We start from the raw sequence: 25,473 nt of genomic DNA, 5'->3' as shown, positions 1-25,473 counted from the left end.
AGAAAGTAAAAATTCTACACACATGACAATGTACTCCTGGAGGTGACTGGGGTATTGTGAATATGTGGACAAAAACCATGTTAGTGCAATGACCGCTTTGTCATGGGGAATAACTGAATATAGTGCAGACACGTCTGCCGTAACCCATGAAAAATTGGATCCCCATTCAATTTGACTAAAAGCGGCCAGTACATGTTTAGTGTCCCTCAAAAAGCCAGGCATGGTAATAACAAGGGGTTGAAGTAAGGTGTCAATCCATGAACACAATATTTCATTTAACGAAGAGGGCCTTAATCGTAGACAGGATGTGATTTTACATTATTAATATTGATAAAACTTTATTATAAATAGGAATTACAATAATTGATGGTATCCCTGTCTACGATTACGACCCTATGTTTCTCAATGCCTCTCCCGTTTTATGGTTTTATGGTTATTGTAATTTATAGTTATATACCTTTGCATATATTGTATATGCTTATATAATTTATTTGGGAATTTATACCCTTTGTTATACATGTGTGTATATATATATATATATATATATATATATATATATATATATACATACATATATACACCTTTAACCAGTCCAGGCCATTACTATAACTATTATTATACTAATTTTTATAGTTATATTCTAAAAAGTGTTTTTTGTAATTATGTTAGTATTTTGTATTGTGTTGAATGTATACACATGCTTTTGTATTTCCACTGTGGGATCTGGTGGGCGTGATTACATCAGGTGTTCACCTGGGTGTTTCCTTCCACCACTTCCCATAAAGGAATGGCCATTTCTTTTGTATCTTTGTATGAGTAAGGCTGGTCTTTCCGGCTGAAACGCGTAACCCTGTGTCCTGCTATCCCATGGCTTGAATCTACAATAAATTTTGGATTTTATTGCACGTTATCCTGCGCTGGACCATCTATTTCTTCACATATATATATATATATATATATATATATATATATATACATATATATATGTGTAAAAACATATAATCAATTACGACATTCTAACATAAAAATGTTTTTCATGTATAACGTAAACTAATAAGATATAAAGGTACATGAAAACATATAAAAAAACATATATATGTAGGAAGACAAAAAAGAGAAAAAAAAACTGTTTTTACGAGTGATTGGGATAAATACACAGAAAGTTGCTCTCAGGGTTTGATGACCCGGCTCCTGGCCAAGAGGCGGTCAGCAGCTGTGTCCGCCACCCTCAAGGCACAAGAAATTAAAAGCGCCCTGTCGAAGTTTTGTCATAGTTCCGACTATGCGAAGCTGGACAGTGCGATCTATAACCGTTTACACAGATTAGAAATTGATACTATAAACAAAAAAGTTCATAAATTTTCTCGAGACAAGCAGGATTATTCATGCGGCCAAATTCACAAATGGCCTAGATATACACCATCACCGCATACTAATCCTGTGGGTCCCAACCATTACAATAATAATAAAAATATGAACAAAAACAGAAATTACTATGGATCCAAAAATATGGATCATCACATGAATCATAAAACTGTAGTTCCTGTTCCCCTCCTGCCACCTATGTGTGCCAGCACGGGAGCGAGACCAAAAAGTTTTCCTACTAACATGAATAATGCTGTTTCTTCTAAATCATCATCTCCCAAGTCTGAACAGGGCCGTACTATATTCAATTCTGCCTATCTAGCAAACTCCAAATCACACACCCTTTCCTCCCATTCTGCTACCCCACCCAATTCACAGACACGACCTTATTCACACACCCTTTCTGTTAACCCACCTGTTTCACAGACATGATCCCATATACACACTTCTTCTGTTCCACCATCCACCTCTTTGTGTTCATCTTCTGACTCGCTCTTTCACATTGCGTCTTCCTTTACACTCTGATTCCTCGTCCTTTCTTCCACCAAACCTCAAGACAATATCACATCCTCTGCTACACCATCCCTAGATACATCTTTATTCACTATACACGATACTTCATCTGATACTTACAGACACACACTCATCTATTTCTTTTTTAGATTCCCTACCTACACTTGTGCACACTGTACCACTACAGAAACCACTCATCCAATCTACATCACACCGAATCACACACTATTTCCCGACCCTATCAGGTCCACCAACACATCCCACAAAAAGAAAAGGAAACCCCGAGGCTGCAGAGGAGGCACCACTATCAGGAAATCGAAATCCAGAGCTAAGCTCCCTATTCAACCCCAAGAAAAACAGACAATGAAACTATTCAATTTATCCTCCCATTTTACTCACTGAATATGAAACCAGCTTATTGAGTAGGGGTCTTTCATTTTGCCCCACTTCTAAACCAAGTGATTTCCAGCTATTTTTAGACCTAAATCAATATATTCGAAAGCTGACAGTGACACGTCCCTTTTCTATTATAAAAGGAATACACAGATACAGCCTATGGAGCCCATGATAGAAGCCACCACTATTGATCCCACAGTTAAACCTGCTTCAGTTAAACCCACATCATCCTTTTATCCCCTTCACCATAAGGGTAATCATTTGGATACATTTTATTCAGTTGTCCAAAAAAAGTTGATCAAATGTGTGAAAATACACCAACATCTTCATTTAGAGATAATCTAAATATAAATGAGAGCGCTGGTATTAAGTCACTACAAAATAATAAAAATATAATTATCCGCCCTGCCAACAAGGGGGGCGGTATATCTGTCCTTGATAGGGAAATGTATATTAATGAAGCGACTAGAATTTTGTCTGATGGTGAGTATTATGAAAGGCTGCTGAAGGATCCCTCACCTGAATATTTTCTGCTATATACAGGACTAATAAATGGAGCCGTGGATCGAAAGCTGTTGGATAGGCGAGAACACACATTCCTTAATATTAAAAACTATTCTGTTCCTATTTTTTATTATTTGCCCAAGTTACATAAAGATTTAGTTAATCCTCCAGGTCGTCCCATTATTTCTGGTATTCCTTCCATTACTGCTCATTTATCCCATGATGTAGATTTATTTCTTCATGTGTTACCCTCTTATTTGAGGGACTCCACACAATTGATTCAAGTACTCGATGACCCTTCTCTTCCCCCTTCTTTTTCCTTTCTTTCCTTGGATGTGTGTTCTCTCTATTCCAACATCCGTACAAAACTGGGTCTTGAGAGTGTGGAACATTTCTTAACCAATGATTTAGATATAAATAAAGAACAATCTTCTTTTTTGTTGAATTCCATACAATTTATTTTAGAGCACAATATTTTTACATTTAATGATATTATTTACTGGCAGACGAAGGGCTGGGCCATAGGGGCTCGTTTCGCCCCAAGTTATGCTAATTTATTTATGGGGCGATTCGAGTCCCAGTACATGGCACAGTCCTCCCCTTTTTTTCATCACATTTTTTTATTTAAAAGATTTATTGATGATTTATTTTTTGTTTGGACAGGGAGTCAGTCAGAGGCAGAGGAATTTGTTAGATATTTGAGTCCTAACACATGGGGCTTACGTTTTACCCCACATTTTCCCTCCACAATAAAAACTGAGAATAATGAAATTATTACACGCACTTATTTCAAACAGGTAGATGTTAATAGTTTTTTGAGTTTTGATAGTGCTCACTATCCTTATTGGTTGAGAAATGTGCCATACGGGCAATATGTCCGAATTAGGAAAAATATCACTACAGATGCAGACTTCAAAACGCAATCTTTGGTATTACAGGGACTTGACAAGGGATACCCCAAAAAAATATTGCATACAGCATATAATAAAGTAAAAACCATGAAACAAACAGATTTCTTAATAAATAAAAAGGGAATCAAAAGTATAGACTCAGGTGAGAATAGATTTAAATATCATTTTATTACTAATTTTAATAATAGTGCAAATGAGATCAAAAAGATAATTAAAAAGAACTGGCCTATTATTTTGTCGGACCCTATACTTAGGGAGATAGTTCCAAATTCCCCGAATATCACATTTCGACGTGCTAAAAATGTGAAAAGCAGTTTAAAAAATAATTCTGCGGCAGTTGCACATGCGACTACACTAAAAGGTTGTGTTTCTTGCAATAAAAATCGTTGTTTGTGCTGTGATGTGATTCAGGGCACTGGAGTTGATAGTTTCACCTCACTTCAAACTAAAAAACCTTTTTCTATAATGTAGACTGTGGTACAGAATTCGCGATATATCTCTTGACTTGCAATATGTGGGCCGCATGTGCAGACATAGATCAAATATTAAAAATACATTTTTATTACATAGTGTCTCCAGACACTTTTCAATTATTCATAAAGGAGACTTGAATATACTAGAATATATCCCTGAGGGTTGTCCTGGGAGATTCCAGCGTTTAATCTACAGGGAATCCTTTTGGATTCATAAACTTGCCACTTTGGCCCTTCAGGGACTAAATGAAATGATTGAAAACGTGAGGTGAATGTTATCTCCGTGCCCTGTTCACACCCAGTGAACTTTTCAGAGATTTTTTGTCAGACTTTTTTTTTCCTACATATATGTGTTTTTTTATATGTTTTCATGTACCTTTATATCTTATAAGTTTACGTTATACATGAAAAACATTTTTATGTTAGAATGTCGTAATTGATTATATGTTTTTACACCCAGATATATATATATATATTTTTTTTTGTCTTATATAATACTTATTTTTGTATATTTGTGCATCCATAAAATCCAGTGTTTGTAGTGTTGCCTAAATAATATGTGCAGTCTGTATGTACTTTTACATTGATTTTAATTTTCTTTCCCCTTTTTTTTAATGTTCATGCAATGTTGTTATATATCCTGAATGGGTTAAGTTTTTTAAATGATGTATCCTGACCCGATTGGGTTAATACTATTTTGTATATAAACCCCCTCCTTATCCTGTTTGTCATGCCTGATGAAGCCGTCTTAGTACGGTGAAACGCGTTGTATTTAAATAAAACATCTTTTACTCTCTGGACGTGTCCGTTCCTGGTCAGCGCCGATATCCCTCACCGCCCCTTGGAAGTCCTCACCTGTTGAAAACTATCTATGTCAAGGAGCACAATGCATTCATGAAATCTTATGCAGAAACAATACATTGAGTAATCAAATGATTGCATTTTTTATGAATCTTTTAGACTTTGTCCTGCATAGAAATTATTTTCGTTTTGATACATCATTTTATTTACAAGTAGACGGGACTTCAATGGGGTCTCCCGTCGCTCCAAGTCTCGCTAATATTTTCATGCTTGCATTCGAGGAGAGATTTGTCTTTTCTTCCCCAGACATGGAAACTCCACTGACGTGGCTACGTTACGTGGATGATATTTTCATGCTCTTGGGAGGAACGGAGGAATCTCTCTTCGCATTTGTACAGAAATTAAATACGGTACACCCCACTATTAAATTTACAGTTACATATGATCCTCAAAAAATTCAATTCTTAGACGTCAAGGTAACTAAACATGCCGAAAAATTTTACACTACGTTATATGTTAAAAGTACAGATAAAAATAACATGCTAGATAATAGGAGTTTTCATAATCCTAATATTTTTTGGGGTCTGCCGAAAAGTCAGTATATCAGAGCTAAAAGAATTATTAATAATGAGGAAGAATATGAAAGAAATAAGAAAATTATTACAGAAAAATTTGAAAATAGGGGTTATTCTAGAAAAGAATTGAAGAAAGTAGAGGAAGAAGTGGAACTTCTAGACAGAACAGATTTATTAAAGAAAAAAGATAGAAAGAAAATATTGGGGTATAATAAAATCTGACCCTAAATATGGCAAATTATTCAGGGAACCTCCCATGTTTGTATATAATTGGGGAAAAACCATTGGCAACGTGATAGTACGAGGAGACATCTGTCAGGATTCAGCAGGAAGGAGGTGGATCCTCTGTGCCAGAGAGGGATTGGCGTGGGCCGTGTCGGTGGACCGGTTCTAAGTTGCTACTGGTTTTCACCAGAGCCCGCCGCAAAGCGGGATGGTCTTGCAGCGGCGGTAGTAACCAGGTCGTATCCAACTGCAACGGCTCAACCTCTCTGACTGCTGAAGATAGGCGCGGTACAAGGGAGTAGACAAGAGCAAGGTCGGACGTAGCAGAAGGTCGGGGCAGGCGGCAAGGATCGTAGTCAGGGGCAACGGCAGGAGGTCTGGAACACAGGCTAGGAACACACAAGGAAACGACAAGGAAGTGCAGGGGAAGTGCGGTATTATAGGGAAGTGCACAGGTGAAGATACTGATTAAAACCCATGCGCCAATCAGTGGCGCACCGGCCCTTTAACCCCTTAAGGACACATGACGTACTGGAACGTCATGTGTCCACTCCCGATCTATAACGCGGGGCCACGGCGTGGCCCCGCGTCATAGCGGGTCGGGCCCGGCCTCTAACAACGGCCGGGACCCGTGGCTAATAGTGCGCGGCATTGATCGCTGTGCCGCGCGCTATTAACCCTTTAGACGCGGCGTTCAAAGTTGAACGCCGCGTCTAAAGTGAAACCGAAAGCATGCCGGCTAGCTCAGTGGGCTGTTCGGGATAGCCGCGGTGAAATCGCGGCATCCCGAACAGCTGACAGGACAGCGGGGAATGACTGCTCAGTGCCTGAGATCCAGGCATGAGCAGTCATGCGGCAAAATCATTGATCACTGGTTTCTTATGAGAAACCAGTGATCAATGTAAAAGATCAGTGTGTGCAGTGTTATAGGTCCCTATGGGAGCTATAACACTGCAAAAAAAAGTGAATAAACATCATTTAACCCCTTCCCTATTAAAAGTTTGAATCACCCCCCTTTTCCCATAAAAGAAAAAACACAGTGTAAATAAGAATAAACATATATGGTATCGCCGCGTGCAGAAATGTCTGAATTATAAAAATATATCGTTAATTAAACCGCACGGTCAATGGCGTGCGCGCAAAAAAATTCCAAAGTCCAAAATAGTGCATTTTTGGTCACTTTTTAAATCATGAAAAAATAAGTCCTATCAATGCAAAAATGGTACCGTTAAAAACTTCAGATCACGGCGCAAAAAATGAGCCCTCATACCGCCCCATACACAGAAAAATAAAAAAGTTATAGGGGTCAGAAGATGACAATTTTAAACGTATACATTTTTCTGCATGAAGTTATGATTTTTTCCAGAAGTGCGACAAATTCAAACCTATATAAGTAGGATATCATTTTAATCGTATGGACCTACAGAATAAAGATAAGGTGTCATTTTTACCGAAAAATGTACTACGTAGAAACGGAAGCCCCCAAAAGTTACAAAATGGCGTTTTTTTTTTCAATTTTGTCTCACAATGTGGGACAGCACAGACGGGGAACGAGTCTGGTAAGCGGGTCGGGATGCGCACCGCGAGCGGGTGCGTCTCGCATCGCAAATCGCATCCCGGCTGGGGACATAATCGCAGCGTACCCGGTCAGCGGGTCTGACCGGGGCGCTGCGAACAGGAGAACACCGTGAGCGCTCCGGGGAGAAGCGGGGACCCGGAGCGCTCGGCGTAACAACATCATAAAAAAGAAAAAAGATTATCAAACATTTTTAGGATAAAAAAAAAAAAAGAAAACATATCCTTGTTTAAATTGCTCTCATTGCAATAATGTAATAAAAGGAGAAAATGTTTATCATCCTAAAAAAGGTTATTAAATTCCCAGCCGTTGCTTTTTTACATGTAATACTGAAAATGGAATCTATATGCTGAAATGCCCTTGTGGCAAAAATGACATCGGTCAAACAAGCAGAAAAATTAAAGTGAGACTAACAGAACATAAAAACAACATCAGAAAAGCTTTAAAACACTAAAACAGTAAATGAATCCACTAAATATAGCGAGACAACAGTAGCTAGACACTTCCTAGACATGAATCACAATATTAATGAACTTCGATGGCAAATTTTAGAACAAGTTCACACTGACATGAATGACAGCCCAAACCGCAAACGTCTCTTGCAAAGGGAAGCTTATTGGATGACCTATTTTGAAACGACTTCCCCATTCGGCTTAAATGAAGTCTGTAGTTACAAAGCGTTTCTGTGAAAAAATTATCGTAATCCAACACATGATGTAAAATCTCACATATTCGTTTTTTAAAAATAATTCTAAGGTATTTAAAATTACATTATACGAATCGTTTTGATAAACATACTATTTTATTACTCTTTCTTAAAGAAAATTTGATAATTACCTTCAGATTTGAGATTCCTACAACATGGTCTGGAAATCCAGGATCTAGTACGCATGAGTAAGGGGGCGGTCCCCCGAAACATTGCGTAAGACCCTGATGGCTCCCAACTAGTGTGTTAAGACCTCTGCTAGATTGGATGTTTGCCGACATACCATCTGTTAACTGCTTTAAACTACGAATACTTGGGAAACTCTCAAATAGATACAAAAGAAAATGAATCTTCTAATCTTGAGTGCTGGAATTCTTTTATGAATATATATATACAGCCCAAGCTTTTGTATTTCTATGATTCTACTGTGGACTTGGTGAATATCCACACCTGGGCGTTAATAAGGTCTACACAGAGACTTTTCATTACCTGGCCTTTTTCCCTCTACCTAGCAGCGCTCTGTGAGCATGGCAGTCTGCCTTAGGACCAATGAGAGGCGTTCTAGACTTTCATCCGATCCCCAGCTTCTTTTTGGTTCTGTACTCCTCCCTTCCTGTCTCTTCAGCTGCAGAAGTTCTCTCAGCTGCTGCTTTTTGCCGGGGACACGGACGCCGGGTGAGATTGTTTCATCTTTTTACCTGCTATGTCCATACTCAGAACTGTCCCTCCCTTTAAGACAGGTACCTGGAGCCCTGGTCACCTATTACACTTGCAAGGGCTGTAACGCAAAAATGTCTGGTTCTGCTGAACCTACTTGTTCCGCCTGCACCACTGCACCTCCAGACCCCCCGGGTATTTCTATCCAGGAGGCTCCCCCAAACCCTGTGGACTCTGCTATCCCTCCAGTTTGGGTTTCTTTACTTCCCAAGTCTATCTATGACTTGGCTCAGGTCTCCCGTTCTGTATTGACTGCCTTGGAGAGGTCCTCCTTACGCCGATTCTCCAGGGAGACCCGCTCTCCCTCTCCCTATGCTAAACGCCCTCACAAGCGTAATAGGTTTATCTCCTCTAACTCATCTCCAGAGTCATCTAGCAGACATAGGCGCTCCCCTCACAAGTATCAACCCTCTGCTCCTGCCTTCCACAAGCATCCCTCTTATAGAGGATGCTCCCCTGGTCGCCACTCTGGATCTCCAGAACCACGTACCAGGTCAGTGTCTCCCTCTTCCAGGGCTGCCTCCACTCGTTCCCACTCTCCTGGAGAACTTGTAGATGAGGCTTCTGATTCTGCCTCTGATTCAGAGGACCGAACAGATACGGCTGACACGGTGGACACATTTGTTTCAGCCATAAGGGACACCTTCCACCTAGAGGACCCAGGAACTTCAGAAGTGGCTCCAGAAGTTTCCTTTCACCGTGCCCAACCGGCACCCAAGGTTTTCAGCTCCCATGCTGAATTTGAAGCCTTACTGGAGTCCGCCTGGAGGCATCCTGACAAAAAATTTCAAGAGATAAAGAAGGTTCAAGCGCAATATGCTTTTGCCAAGGACCTCATTGCTCGGTGGACATCTCCTCCAACTATGGATCCACCGGTCTCCCGCCTTTCTAAAGCGACTACCCTGCCATTGGCGGATGCAGCCTCCTTCAAAGACCTGGCGGACAAGAAGGTGGAGACCTCTTCCCTTCTTCCTGCATTTGCTTCTGCCTGGGTATCAAAAGCCCTTTCAGTCTGGGCTTCCCAACTCCGTCAGGGTATTCTTTCTGGATCCCCCTAGGAGGAATTGGCTGACTTAGCCCTCCTACTCTCCAAGGCTGGAGATTTTCTGTGTTCTGCTTCCATGCAGTCTGCCCGCTGTGCTGGTGCTGCCTTTGCCACAGGCAACCTAGTGGCCCTCCGTCGTTCCATGTGGCTCAAAGCCTGGGATGCGGATGCAGCTTCCAAAAAGTGTCTGACTGAACTTCCTTTTACTGGTTCTTGGCTCTTTGGCAAGCGCCTAGATGAGATTATCTCAGAGGCGACAGGTGGGAAAAGTTCCTTGTTACCTCAAAACAAGACTCGCAGTGCTGCTTCCCGTCGGAAGCCAACGTCCTTTCGGACTTTTGGTTCCAACAAGGGGACTCGTTCCTCCTGGAAATCAGACAACTGTTCTGGCCGTTTTGCGGCCAAAGCGGGCACCTGTAAACCTACCTCTTCCTGAAGGGACGCCCCAACCCGCAGATTTTTCCCAGGTGGGAGGTCATCTATTAGGCTTCCGGGACGTCTGGGCTGCACATGTGCAGGACTCCTGGGTCAGCGACGTAGTATCCAATGGTTACCGGATCCCTTCCAAGGGATCGCTTTTTTCTTTTGCGGACCTCCCGGTCCCCCTCTCTGGCAAAGGCCTTTCGTGGCGTGCTCCAGTCCCTTCTCATCCAGGGAGTAATTGTTCCGGTTCCTCCCAGGGAGCGTTTTCGAGGTTTTTATTCCAACCTCTTCGTGCTTCCCGAGAAAGGGGGTTCTGCACGCCCAATCTTGGATCTGAAGCACCTCAACCAGCATTTTCTCCTCCATTTCTGCATGGAGTCCCTCCGTTCGGTCGTGGTATCCATGGATCAAGGGGAGTTTCTTCAGTGAACATCAAGGATGCCTACCTCCACATTCCAATATTCCCAGGACACCAGCGGTACCTCCGCTTTGCTGTTCCGGAAGGCCATTTTCAGTTTGTGGCTCTCCCCTTCGGTCTGGCAACTGCTCCAAGGCTGTTCACCAAGGTCCTGGCACTGGTAATCGCCCTTTTATGGACAAGAGGTGTCTCCGTGAGTCCTTACTTGGACGACCTCCTGATCAAGGCTCCGACCAGGGCCCAAAATCTGGAGTCTCACCCTTCAGGCATTGTCTCGTTTCGGCTGGATGATCAATCAGGACAAGTCCAACCTCTCTCCCACCCAGTCCCTAATATTCTTGCGACTCCAGTTCGACACGGCTTCTGCCCGGATTCGGCTTCCACCGGACAAGCAGCTGATTCTTTTTTCAGGGGTTCGGATACTTCAGAGATCCGCCCCAGTTTCCCTTCGCTTTTGCATGGAAGTCCTGGGTCGGATGGTGGCGTCCATGGAGGCCGTTCCATTCGCCCAGTTTCATTACTGTCCTCTTCGACTGTCGATTCTATCCCGGTGGGAAAGATCTCTATTGTCTCTCGATCGCAGGATTGTTCTTCCTCAGAGGTCTCGTCAGTCACTTCTATGGTGTCTTCATTCCACCTACTCCTTCAGGGACGCTCCTTCATTCCCCTTCGCTGGCAAGTCGTCACGAAGGATGCCAGTCTTTCGGGCTGGGGAGGGGGTTTTCAGGGATTGGACGGTCCAGGGTCTTTGGTCCCCCTCTCGAGAAGCCCTTCTCCCCATCAACATATTGCAACTGAGGGCAGTCTATCTTTGCCTGCTTCATTGGGAGATCCTTCTTCTTCAGGGCCGCCCTGTTTGTGTCCAATCAGGCAACTCCACTGCTGTGGTGTACATCAGTCACCAGGGCGGCACTCGCAGCCCAGCAGCGATGGCCGAGGTATCCAAAATTCTCTGCGTGGAACTCAGAGTTCCGGCCGTCTTGGCAATTCACATTCCGGGAGTAAACAACTGGGAAGCGGACTTTCTCAACCGGTCCTCCACTGACCCCGTTGAGTGGTCCCTTCATCCGGAAGTGCAACCTCTGGGACGTTCCAGATGTGGACCTCTTCGCGTCCTGCTACAATCAGAAAGTTCCTCACTTTGTGTCGAAGTCCCGGGACCCATTGGCTCTAGCTGTGGATGCCCTGGTGATTCCTTGGTTGGGCTTCGCCCTACCTCTATCTTTTCCCTCCTCTTCCTCTCCTTCCCAGGGTCCTGAGGAAGCTCAAAGCAGAGGGCATCCCCGCCATTCTCGTGGCTCTGGACTGGCCCCGGAGGGCATTTTATTTGGGCCGACTTGGTCCGACTTCTGCACCTCCCACTTCGTCCAGACCTCCTCTCTCAAGGTCCCCTGTGCCACCCCAATTTACCGTCGCTGCATTTGATGGCGTGGCGGTTGAGACCATGGTTCTAAGGGCCCCAGGTTTCTCTCCCCAGGTGATTCAAACCATGCTCAGGGCACGCAAGCCCTCCTCTGCGAAGATTTACCACCGTACCTGGCGGTCTTATTTTCTTTTTCTCCAGTTGCGTTCTCTCTCCCCCAACTCCTATCTTTTTTGCAGTCGGGGCTGGACCAATGGTTAGCTCTCAGCTCCCTTAAGGGTCAGGTTTTGGCCCTTTCTATTCTCTTTCAACGTCCTCTAGCGTCCAATTCTCATATTTGGACCTTTCTTCAGGGTGTGGCCCATGCTGCCCCTCCTTATCGGTCCCCTACTCCCCCTTGGGATTTGAACTTGGTCCTGAGTGCCCTGCAGGCCGCTCCCTTTGAACCTCTCAGGGATGTTTCTCTTCATCTCCTTTCCTGTAAGGTGGCGTTCCTTCTTGCAATTACCTCTATTAGGAGGGTTTCAGAGCTGGCAGCTCTCTCCTGCTGCTCTCCCTTCCTGGTCATCCACCAGGACAAAGTTGTTTTTCGTCCGGTTCTATCCTTCTTACCTCAGGTTGTTTCCGCTTTTCATCTCAATGAGGACATCGTCCTCCCGTCTTTTTGTCCGACTCCTTCTCATCCCAAGGAGCGTTTGCTCCATAAACTGGATGTGGTGCGGGCTGTCCGGACCTACCTCTCTATCACGTCTTCCTTTCGTCAGTGTGACTCCTTTTTTGTTCTCACGGACGGTCGCCGTAAAGGACTCCCTGCTTCAAAGGACACCATTTTGCGGTGGATCAAGTCTGCCATTTCGGAAGCTTACCGGTGCAAGGGGAAGACCCCACCCTTCAGAGTCTCAGCTCATTCCAAGCGTTCTGTCCGAGCTTCCTGGTCTCTCCGCAACAGGGCTTCAGCCTCGTGTCTAAGGTGGCTACCTTGTCGTCTTTACACACTTTTACAAAATTCTACCAGGTTCATACCTTTGCATCTGCTGATGCTAGTCTGGGCTGTAAGGTGTTGTAGACGGTGGTGGTCCAGCCTTCCACCTGACTGACTGGGTTCTTTTTCCCACTCGAGGGAAGGCTTTGGTACATCCCAAGGTCTGTGTCCCCCAATGGAGCCGATAGAGAAAAAGAGATTTTTATGCTTTCAGTAAAATCTTTTTCTCAGAGGATCCATTAGAGGACACAGCACCCGCCCTTTCTTTTTGGTGTTTCTGGTTCGGTTACCTTTCCGAGGGTAACATAGTAACATAGTTCAAAGGTTGAAAAAAGACCAGAGTCCATCTAGTTCATTCTATATACCTAATAAGTCCCTACTGAGTTGATCCAGGGGAAGGCCAAAAACCCTAATACTAGAGGTAAAAATTCCTTCCCGAATCCAAATATGGCAGTCAGAAAAAATCTCTGGATCAACGTTCTGTCCCCATAAATTTATTACACATAACCAGCAATGTTATTATTCTCCAAAAATGCTTCCAGACCCCTTTTATATTCTTTTACAGAGTTCACCATGACACCTCCTCCGGGAGAGAATTCCACACTCTCACTGCTCTTACAGTAAAGAACCCCCGTCTGTGCTGGTGTAGAAACCTTCTTTCCTCTAGACGAAGTGGATGCCCCTTTGTTATATATACAGTCCTGATATATTATATATATCATTAGGTCACCTCCTTGTTATAGATACAGTCCTGGGTATAAATAGATCATGGAGAGATCTCTGTACTGTCCCTGTTATTATAGAGTCCTTAAATATTAAAAATAGAGGTCTGTCTATTACAATACTTAATTCCTTTAGAACTCGGAGGTGAATGCCATCTGGACCTGGTGATTTGTTATTTTGATTTTTTGTAGGCGGCACCGTACTTCTTCCGGGGTTAGACAGGTGACCTGTACTTCTTCCTGGGTTAGACAGGTGACCTGTACTGGGGAGTTTACCTTATCTCGCTGTATTTCACCTGGCATTTCATTTTCCTCGGTGAACACAGTGGAGAAGAATTTGTTTAATATATTTGCTTTTTCCTGATCCCCGTTTATAATTTCTTCCTCATCATTTTTTAAAGGGCCAACGCTTTCATTTTTGACCTTTTTGCTATTTATATAGTTAAAGAACATTTTGGGGTTAGTTTTACTCTCTATGGCAATGAGTCTTTCTGTCTCTATTTTTGCGACTTTTATCTGTATTTTAACGTTTTCTCTATAGCTTTTTAATGCTTCTTCACTGCCGTCCTGTTTTAGTAGTTTAAATGATTTATTTTTGTCATTTATTGCCCCCTTAACATTTTTATTCATCTATATTGGTTTTCTTTTATTTCTGACCCTTTTATTCCCATAAGGTATATACATGTTACAGTGAGAATTTAAGATATTTCTAAAAAGTCTCCCATTTAGTGTCAGTATTCATATTTATGAGGACATTATCCCATTTTATATTGTTAAGGGCTTCTCTGAGTTTGTGTTTAGGGTGTGTTTAGTTAATTTTATTCTGTGGTTTCCTCGGACAGTTCTCTTTTTTTTTTCTAACCTGTCTGTCCTCTCCTACTTCTCTGGGACTAAAACTGATTAGCTCGGGGCCTGTAGGCGGGTATAGCCTTCTGGGAGGGGCCGACTTTTTTTGTTGCCATAGTGTCAAGCCTCCTAGTGACAGCAGCATATATGCAAGGTCTGTGTCCCCCAATGGATCTAGAAAAATATTTTATTGTAAGCATAAAAATCTAATTATTATTAGGTCACCTCCTTGCTATATATACAGTCCTGGGTATAAATAGATAATGGAGAGATCTCTGTACTGTCCTGATATTATATATATATTATTAGGTCACCTCCTTGTTATATATACAGTCCTGGGTATAAATAGATCATGGAGAGATCTCTGTACTGTCCTGATATATTATATATATTATTAGGTCACCTCCTTGTTATATATACAGTCCTGGGTATAAATAGACCACGGAGAGATCTCTGTACTGTCCTGATATATTATATATATATATATATCGTTAGGTCACCTCCTTGTTATATATACAGTCCTGGGTATAAATAGATCATGGAGAGATCTCTGTACTGTCCTGATATATTATATATATTATTAGGTCACCTCCTTGTTAAAGATACAGTCCTGGGTATAAATAGATCATGGAGAGATCTCTGCACTGTCCTGATATATTATATATATTATTAGGTCACCTTCTTGTTATATATACAGTCCTGGGTATAAATAGATCATGGAGAGATCTCTGTACTGTCCTGATATATTATATATATATTATTAGGTCACCTCCTTGTTATATATACAGTCCTGTGTATAAATAGATCATGGAGAGATCTCTGTACTGCCCTGATATATTATATATATTATTATGTCACCTCCTTGTTATATATACAGTCCTGGGTATAAATAGACCACGGAGAGATCTCTGTACTGTCCTGATATATTATATATATATATATCATTAGGTCACCTCCTTGTTATATATACAGTCCTGGGTATAAATAGATCATGGAGAGATCTCTGTACTGTCCTGATATATTATATATATTATTAGGTCTCCTCCTTGTTATATATACAGTCCTGGGTATAAATAGATCATGGAGAGATCTCTGTACTGTCCTGATATATTATATATATATATTATTAGGTCACCTCCTTGTTATATATACAGTCCTGGGTATAAGTAGATCATGGAGAGATCTCTGTACTGTCCTGATATATTATATATATATTATTTGGTCACCGCCTTGTTATACATATATATATATATATATATATATATATATATGTATAACAAGGCGGTGACCAAATAATAATATATATATACAGTCCCGGGTATAAATAGATTACTGAGAGATCTCTGTACTATCCTAATATATTAGAGAAATATATATATATTATTAGGTCACCTCCTTGATAAATATACAGCCCTGGATATAAATAGATCATGGAGAGATCTCTGTACTGTCCTGATATATTATATATATATTATTAGGTCACCTCCTTGTTATATATATATATATATATATATATATATTTATATATATATATATATATATATATATATATATACACATATACAGTCCTGGGTATAAATAGATCACGGAGAGATCTCTGTACTATCCTGATATACAGGGTGGGCCATTTATATGGATACACCTTAATAAAATGGGAATGGTTGGTGATATTAACTTCCTGTTTGTGGCACATTAGTATATGTGAGGGGGGAAACTTTTCAAGATGGGGGGTGGTCATGGTGGCCATTTTGAAGTCAGTCATTTTGAATCCAACTTTTGTTTTTTCAATAGGAAGAGGGTCATGTGACACATCAAACTTATTGGGAATTTCACAAGAAAAACAATGATCTGCTTGGTTTTAACGTAACTTTATTCTTTCATGAGTTATTTACAAGTTTCTGATCACTTGTAAAAGGTGTTCAATGTGCTGCCCATTGTGTTGTATTGTCAATGCAACCCTCTTCTCCCACTCTTCACACACTGATAGCAACGCCGCAGGAGAAATGCTAGCACAGGCTTACAGTATCCGTAGCTACATCATTGTTTTTCTTGTGAAATTCCCAATAAGTTTGATGTGTCACATGACCCTTTTCCTATTGAAAAAACTAAAGTTGTATTCAAAATGTCCGACTTCAAAATGGCCGCCATGGTCACCACCCATCTTGAAGAGTTTCCACCCTCACATATACTAATGTGCCACAAACAGGAAGTTAATTTTACCAACCATTCCCATTTTATTAAGGTGTATTCATATAAATGGCCCACCCTGTATACTTAGTCCTGCAAAAAACAAGCCTCATGTGAGTCTATAGGTGGAAAAATAAGAGTTATGGCTATTATAGGGTGAGAAGAAAAAAAACAAAAAGTGCAGAAAATAATAAAAACCTTATTTACGTACTAGTTTGGTTGAAATTATTTTTTCTACCAGGACAAGTAGATTTTCATGAGGGAAAAGTAGATTATGTTCCGTTTTAGTCCCTTGGACAAGTAGAATTTTTTAAATCTCAACACCCCTGGATCTATCTTCCTTAATTGGCATAGACCTTGCAGCTCAGTTTCTTTGAAGTGAATGGAGCCAAGTTATAAAGCTTTACACAACCTGAGGACATGTGTGGGGCCGTCTTTGGAAGAAGTTAGCAGGTTTTTTTTTTTGGTTTTTTTTATTGCTTCTGGGATCTGCCTTTGCCCCTAAAGAGATTGTGCCACCTCAGTTTGAAGCCTGTAAAGGGGAGACCCTCATAACTCTCGGCAGGTTACCTTCCTTCTAGCAATCACATCTGCTGTGAGTATAATAGAGCTTCAGGATTTTGGCTCTATGATGTTGTATATACCGTATACCACGCACCGGCCTATAACACGCACCCTCATTTTACCAAGGATATTTGGGTAAAAAAAGCTTTTTACCCAAATATCCATGGTAAAATGAGGGTGCGTGTGTGTGCGCGCGTGTATACCCCGATACACCCCCAGGAAAGGCAGGGGGAGAGAGGCCGTCGCTGCCCACTTCTCTCCCCCTGCCTTTCCTGGGGTCTAGAGCCCTGCTGCCACCGCTTCTCTCCCGCTGGCTATTGGTGCCGCTGTCCGTTCTCTCCCCCTGACTATCGGTGCCGGCGCCGATAGCCAGGGGGAGAGAAGCGGCGCCGGCGATGGGGCAGCGGTGCCGACAGCCAGGGGGAGAGAAAGGGCAGCGGCACCCATTGCCGGCGTCACTGCCCCGTTGCCTCCCCCCATCCCCGGTTGCATAATTACCTGTTGCCGGGGTCGGGTCCGCGCTGCTCCAGGCCTCAGGCGTGCGTCCCCTGTCTTGTTGCTATGCACGGCGCATAGCAACGACAAAGGGGACGCACACCGGAGGCCTGAAGCAGCGCGGACTCGACCCCGGCAACAGGGGATGGGGGGAGGCAACGGGCCAGCGGCGCCGGCAATCGGTGCCGCTACACCTTCTTTCCCTCTGGCTGTCGGCGCCGCTGCCCCATTGCCGGTGCCGCTTCTCTCCCCCTGGCTATCGCCGCCGGCAATGGGGCGCCGGCACGATAGTCAGGGGGAGAGAACGGGCAGTGGCGCCGATAGCCGGGGGGAGAGAAGGGCCGGCAGCAGGGCTCTAGACCCCAGGATAGGCAGGGGCAGAGAAGCCGGCAGCGCTGGCTGTCTCTGCACCTGCAAAGCCGCTGCAGTTCATTGATTTAAAGCGCCCGCTTTAAATCATTGAACTGCAGCGGCTTATCGGCGTATAACACGCACATAGACTTTAGGCTAAAAAATTTAGCGTAAAAAGTGCGTGTTATACGCCGATAAATACGGTATTTGTTTGACCAGACAAGGTCCTTCTCATGGATCTTCCATTCTTAAGGCATAAGGTTCCTTCTACTGCCAACATCAATCAGGTCATCTCCTTCCAGTGCTGCCCCAAGATGGAGCCTCTCAGTATGATCTCAGATTACTTTAGATCTGTGCCGCTGTCTGTTAACTTATCTGGAAAGGAATGCTTGCTTAAGGAAACAAGAAAACCTTTGTATTCTTTTATGGGCCCGATAGAGGCCGCAAAACTCTCAAAACCATTAAAGCCTGTGGGATAAAAGAGACTATAGCCTTCTCCTGCTCGTAGCACTGTCTAAAGCTTTAATCCTGCCTGAGAGCACATTCTACCAGGACTTTCTCTACTTCCGTACTGAGCGCTGCTTCATTTCTATAGGACAGATTTGTAGCTCATCTTAATGGTCTACTTGACATACAGTAGTCTCAGGAAAAGATCTTTGTAGGAAGGTGTATTCTACAATCTGTATAGCAGATCCCTCCATAAAGGATTCTACGTGCTAAATCCCCATTATTGTGCTGCTGATAGGACATAAGGGAAGTTTACAATTTAGAATGTAAATCACTTTTCCCAGGTCCTTTCAGCAGCCCGACACTCCCTCCTGTAGACAGTCTGTTTTCAGTAAATTACACTAGGGGGGGAGTTTAGGGGTCATTTTATAGTATGGCTCAATCAATAAAAAATCCATCTGTCCTATCAGTGTGCAGTAACTGGAGACGGGGAGAGGAAGCTGGATCGCGCTGTCACAGAGGAGATAGGTACAACCTTGTATGGTAAGGTGCTTTATTCTTCAAAACATGCAACGCGTTTCAAAACCATCAGGCTTTTTCATCAGGCATGATAGAACTGAACAATAGACTGAATTTATACAAACACTTATAAATTCAGTCTATTGTTCAGTTGTATTATGCCTGATGAAAAAACCTGATGGTTTTGAAACACGTTGCATGTTTTGAAGAATAAAGCACCTTACCGTACAAGGTTGTACCTATCTCCTCTGTGACAGCGCGATCCAGCTTCCACTTCCAGTCTCCTCTCCCCGTCTCCAGTTAGTGCCGCTGCAGTCTTCTTTTTGTCTATGCTCCTCCAAGCGTTGTGCCTTTTCTGCACAACCCCAGCAGGTGAGCAAGCACCACACTTGTTCACATTGTTCTGTTCTCACCACCGATACCGCACAGGGAGCGCCCCTTCTTTCCTCTTTTATCAGTGTGCAGGGCAAAGAAATGACTAAGGGAAACAGATTTACATTTGAAATCAAACATTTCTCAACTGTGGTTTAAAAAAGAAAACAACTAATGAAATCAATTTTTATTTCTGACAGAAAAGGAAAACGTGTTATCGCTAAATTATAAAGAAGATATCACAGAGCACTTTTCAGAAGAAAACCTCTATACCCTTAATGCCCATCCAGGACTTCATAGAACAGATCTATCATATTATCCCCCTGATCATGAAGAACTTTCTCCAGACCAACCACAGGTTGTAGGGTCAAAAGGGGGGAAAAGAATTCAATGTGATGAATGTGGAAAAGAGTTTACACACAGCTCAGCTCTTTATAAACACAAAAGAATTCACACAGGAGAGAAGCCGTATTCATGTTCACTATGTGGGAAATGTTTTACCCGTAAATCAGGCCTTAATCAACATGAAAGAAGACACACAGGGGAAAAGCTTTATTCATGTTCTGAATGTGGGAAAGGTTTTACAGATAAATCAAATCTTGTTACACATCAGAGAATTCACACAGGAGAGAAGCCGTATTCATGTTCAGAATGTGGGAAATGTTTTACAAATAAATCACATCTTGTTTTACATGAGAGAAGTCACACAGGAGAGAAGCCATATTCATGTTCAGAATGTGGAAAATGTTTTACAGATAAATCACATCTTGCTGCACATGAAAGAATTCACACAGGGGAGAAGCCATACTCTTGTGCAGAATGTGGGAAATGTTATATTGCTAAAGCCAAACTTAGAAATCATCAGAGAATCCACACAGGAGAGACACGGTATCCATGTTCTAAATGTGGCATTTTTTTAAAAAATAAATCAAGTCTTGTTATACATGAGAGAATTCATGCAGGCAGGAAGGTGCACACATGTTCACTATGTGGGAAAGCTTTTCCCAAAAAATATTATCTTACCAGACATGAGAGAAGGCACATAGAGAAACCGTATTTATGGCCAGGAAGTGGGGAAGGTTGTGTTCCTGAAGGCATTCTTACTGATCAGAGAATTCACACAGGAGAGACGCCGACCTGATGTGCCGTGTGTGAAGAATGTTGTACAAGATCTAATTTTAAAATCCATCAGAAAATTCATAAAGAGGAAAAAAAAAAAATTGTGTTTGGGGGGGGGGGGGGTGGGAAATGCTATTACACCAAAGCAGATTTTAACCCATTAGATTCTTCATAGACAATAAATAACATTACCACAAGGAGATTTGTCTTTTACTTTTTTTCAAGCATAATTTCTTGTTTCCTTCCAACATTAAAGGGTTTATACAGGTTTAGAAAAACAGAGCTAATTCCTTAAGAAACAGCGCCTCTACTGTCCTCAGGTTGCATGTGGTATTATAGCTCAGTTCCATTAAAGTGAATGGAGCCAAGTGGTAGTACCAGACACAACCTAAGGACAGGTGTGGTGCTGTTTCTAGAAGAAATTTAGATTTGTTTTTCTACTCCTGGATAACCCTTTTATCCCCTTCCCGCTATAGGACGTATGCATACATCCCAGCACCCGACACGTTTGCACGCTGGGTTGTATGCATACATCCTAGAGATCTCTAGCGCGCGCCCCCTGTTCACCAACGACGGAGCGGCGATACAATAGTGGGTCGCCATTGGTTGCCATGGCAGCAGGAGGTCAGATCATGACCTCCTGTCTGCCTGCTATGGAAGACTGTTGAGACCCAATTAGCTCCTAGCAGGCTATAACTACCCCTCCCCTTTATACAATAATTAATTAAATAATAACTGACACAACAACAATTCAACTTTTTATGGGTGGGGATCGGCCACAGCTTTATTTATAAAATTACTTATATAAATAACAATTTAACTGTAACAAAGACACCGATTGGCTTCTTGCCAACCCGAGAGGTGCTGCCACACTGTCCTGTGTGGAGGTCTACCCCGGGTTGACCCCGCTTTCACCGTCTTCTTACCGCCACAGAGGAGACCAGTTAGCCCTACACTGGGCTCCGACCCCCACCCAAGAGATACTGGATAGCCAACACCTGGGGCCACTTCAGCCCCCCGGACACACCCAACACATTTCCTCTCCAGGAAAACCGAGGTACCTGCCGCCAGGACCAGGACCTATTTCTTATATAAATTTGTATTCATTTTATTTATTAATCATTTTTTTTTTTTTTTTTTTAATAACTCTTGAGCGAACACATCTCCCAGACTCACCCATACATCGAAGAGAGCCGCAGCACTCACACCTTGTGGAAAACCACTCGCAAAACATAACACATATGGGAAACATCAAACTGGGCGAAAATAGCAACGCAACATGCAGATCGCCAGCGCCCCACGCGCTGCGCTACCCTCTCCGGAAACCAAGCCATCTCCGCCGGCCCCGATACAAAAGAGGGCGAATCTCAAACTCACAACACCCCATCCTATCAAAGAAAAGCAAAACCCAAAACAGACAAAAAACTTGAAACTGAATAATCGGGGGCGTGGAGCAAAAAAGAAAAAGGGGGGGGGGCCACAGCCGCCCCGTCAAGCAATAGGACGACAACCCGAAAAAACAGTCATTCGCTGACCCCCATGCAGCACAAGCTGCGCTACCTGGATCGCCGAAGCAGTCTCGGACAAAAAAGGGGGCATTTAATTTTTATAATTTTTTTTTTTTTTTTATTACTGTGTCGCAAATTGCACAAAATAGGCACCCAAAAAACAGACACCCCAGTCCCAGATGAGGAGAAAGGAAGTGCCCCATCCACATAGCCCCGAAAAAAGCCAGCGCAAACCTCGGGTGAGCAAAACGACGCAAAAGCGACAACCAAAAATCCGACCCGCAGCTGCCACCAAGTGACCCAAAACTGATAGGAAAAACCGGTCGCCGACAGCAAGGCCACCCACTCGCGGGCCCAGCCCCTAGGTACGCACCAACATCCCACCAACCGCAAAGTAGAAAAGAAAAAATTACCCCCCCCGCCATGCGCCAACCACACCCCACTGAGTCGCAGCACAGTGGGAAAGCCACCCACCAGTTTTCTCCTTTTTTTTTTTTTTTTTTTTTTTGAATAGAAGGTGATTCACATGAACAGGTGAAGATACCCGGCGTCATGTACTAAGAATGTTATTTGGATGCACAGAGAACACTGCCCAAATCTCGAACCTCCTTGGAGAGGTGACACAGCAGTGAACTTCCGTCATCACATCATATGAAAACAAAATAGGAATAAACATCAGAGCCTGGAAGGTTACTACAAAGGGCATTCCAGGTACCAAAAACAAATCCCCTATCCACAGACACATTTGGAACCTCCGGGATCCCCCTCCACTGTAGACATCCCGGCCTCCACACCACCAACCACTCGCAAACGCCTTACCGTGAGTGTGACCAAGTCGCAGGAGCCACCAAAGCGGACCAAGAAATACACACCAAACTCCACGATGACCCACGGGCCAGCCACACAGGCAAACCTTCCGACTCCGCCCGAGGGAGCAACCTCCGGAACCACTGCCAGAGAAAAACGAGACAAAGCGTCAACACCCAATACCGACCCCAGGGAGCACAGCCCCAAAATAAATAGTAACTCCAAACAGCGAAGCACTAAGTGCAACAAGCCAAACACAGGAAGAAATCCGCAAGAGTAATATCAGTGACAACTCCCCGAATGTAAGACCGACAACACGCCACGATCACTCAAAGCACCCCAGAAAAGAAGAAAAGTAACACCAAATTAGAGCGCTACCAAGCGCAGGGGCCAAGCCAACCCACACAGTATCGTTACAAGTCCAGAACATGAGCTGGCGAAGCAAGCACCCAAAGTCCCACAACCAATACCAAGGTAAAAGCGCTAACAAAACCCAAGCATGGCAGAAACCCACTGACTACCAAGACCCAGGGCTAAACCACCCAGCAGCACCACAGGGAAACCAAACCACACCAACAACCAACCAAACCGGCCACATCCGGAAATAGAGCAAGCTTCCCGTGAGCTGCAACGGGGAACAGAAAGCAGGCCTGTCCACTGCACGACACATGAAAAAACCCCAACCAGCCGAAACGTCAGCCCTTAGCGCACCCGGGGCACATATGCGGGGGCACAGATACCACACACCCTCGGCGGCCAGAGACAACCTGGAGGAAAAAACTCCACCCGGAACCATATTCCACGTGGAACAATCAGGAAACCAGCAAGGACCGTAACCAGGGCACCTAGCGAGCCCCGAAGAAACCAAAACAGAGAAAACGCAATCACACCCTGACCACAGGAAAGCAGCAGACCAACGCGGCATGCGGAACCCATGCTAATCTACTCAGTATTGTTCCAATTTTAACATATGCGCTGCCGAAGCAAGCACCAAATATGGAACGCTTCACAATTTGCATGTCAGCCTTGCAACAACAAACCACACCCCCACAAGCGCAGAGCACAGGAGAATCGCCCTCCGGAATACCACCACGAACAGAAAAACTCACAAGGCAAGGCAAACAGAGACTCAAGCAAACCTACCCCCGGAGACTCAAGCGAAACCTACCCACCGAACACATCAGCTAAAGCACCCAAAACGACATACAGAAGTCCCATGCCTACCAGAGATTGGGAAAATACGGAGAGATAAACCAAACAAAAGGGGGAGAAAACCAAAAGAAACAAAACCGTAACTGGGCGGCACCCACCGAATCAGGAAAAGAAACAAGCCGCAGGAGCCAAGTCTGCCAAACCCCGGCCACCCAGAGCGTAAGGCCAAAAGAGCACTCACCGCAGAAAACATTTATTTTTTATTTTTTAAGATACCCTACCAAAGCACCCTGAAATAGAGGAGGAAAGCAGGATTAGAACTCTGGTCTCCCACACAATACACATTCAACTGATGGCTGCTCAGACCACTGACCTACAGCCAGAACCCAAGAAGAGACGTACCCAACTCCCAACCAGAGACCAAACTCAACATACACACAGAAACAAAAGGACGAACACTGCATAGAACGCAGCCATAAGCACACTAACCGGGGAAGGGGCCAAGCCCCGCATCAGAACACTTACCAATTCCAGAAGATGGAGAAGCCAACAGCTGGAAGAACCACTTCACCACCGCCGCAGGCGTGGGACAAGGCAAGTTGGAGACCGCCGGGTCGCGGGCACTCCGCCACCACACTCACTACCCCTCCACGGGGGGCATTGGAGAGGCAGGAGGAAGAAGGGGGGGGGAGATCTGGGAACACGGGGCGGAGAGGTGATGGGGGGGTGGGGGCAGACGCAGTGGGCAGGGGGTGTGGTATGGTGTGGGAGAGGTGCCAGCGTGGCAGAGTGAGAAGCTGGGTAAATGAGAGGGGATGATAGGAGAGCTCAAATAGTTTGCGCCGTAATCTGAAAGAGCCCGCAGTACCCTTGCCATTTTCAGATTTTTTTTTTTTTTTTGAACGCCGTTTATTAATACATACAGTAGAAAAATTGACCGAATATGCTAAACAGAAATGCAATATGTGTATTAAATTACCAATATTATTTATTATGTATATCACGTGTATAGTGAAATTCAATATTTATTTATTTCTTTTAATTTAAAATTATTTTATTTGAATTATTCATTTATTTATATTTGCGTGCACGCCATAGACGGAACACTTCAAACGTCGACATATTGTTATACCCCAGACATGCATGCATGCGGAGATACCACATACATGCATGTCTGCAACACACATATTTTTTTTTTTTTTTTTAGTTATACCTATATATACATACATACACATATATACACTTTATTTATTTATCGATTTTTTTTTCATTTATTTATATATATATATATATATATATATATATATATATATATTTTTTTTTTTTTTTTTTTTGTATTATTTATTTATTTATTTATTTATTATTTTTTTTGGATGGGGAAAAGGGGGCAA

The 25,473-nt window shown here is 43.2% G+C and overlaps 1 protein-coding gene across 3 annotated transcripts in view; it reads left to right on the top strand.

The window, feature by feature from the left end:
- LOC130358171 (zinc finger protein OZF-like) overlaps positions 1 to 20,721 on the top strand; it is a 141,365-nt gene extending 120,644 nt beyond the window's left edge. For all 3 annotated transcript variants that reach the window (XM_056561031.1, XM_056561029.1, XM_056561032.1), the window contains exon 7: positions 19,697 to 20,721. In XM_056561031.1, coding sequence (XP_056417006.1) covers positions 19,697 to 20,637 — 941 coding nt within the window. In that variant the 3' untranslated portion in view covers positions 20,638 to 20,721. The remainder of the gene's footprint in view (positions 1 to 19,696) is intronic.
- The last annotated feature ends 4,752 nt before the right edge of the window (positions 20,722 to 25,473 follow it).

The sequence above is a fragment of the Hyla sarda genome, chromosome 2 (assembly GCF_029499605.1).
Source record: "Hyla sarda isolate aHylSar1 chromosome 2, aHylSar1.hap1, whole genome shotgun sequence".
Lineage (NCBI taxonomy): Eukaryota > Metazoa > Chordata > Amphibia > Anura > Hylidae > Hyla > Hyla sarda.
This window is presented reverse-complemented; position numbering and strand designations above follow the sequence as displayed.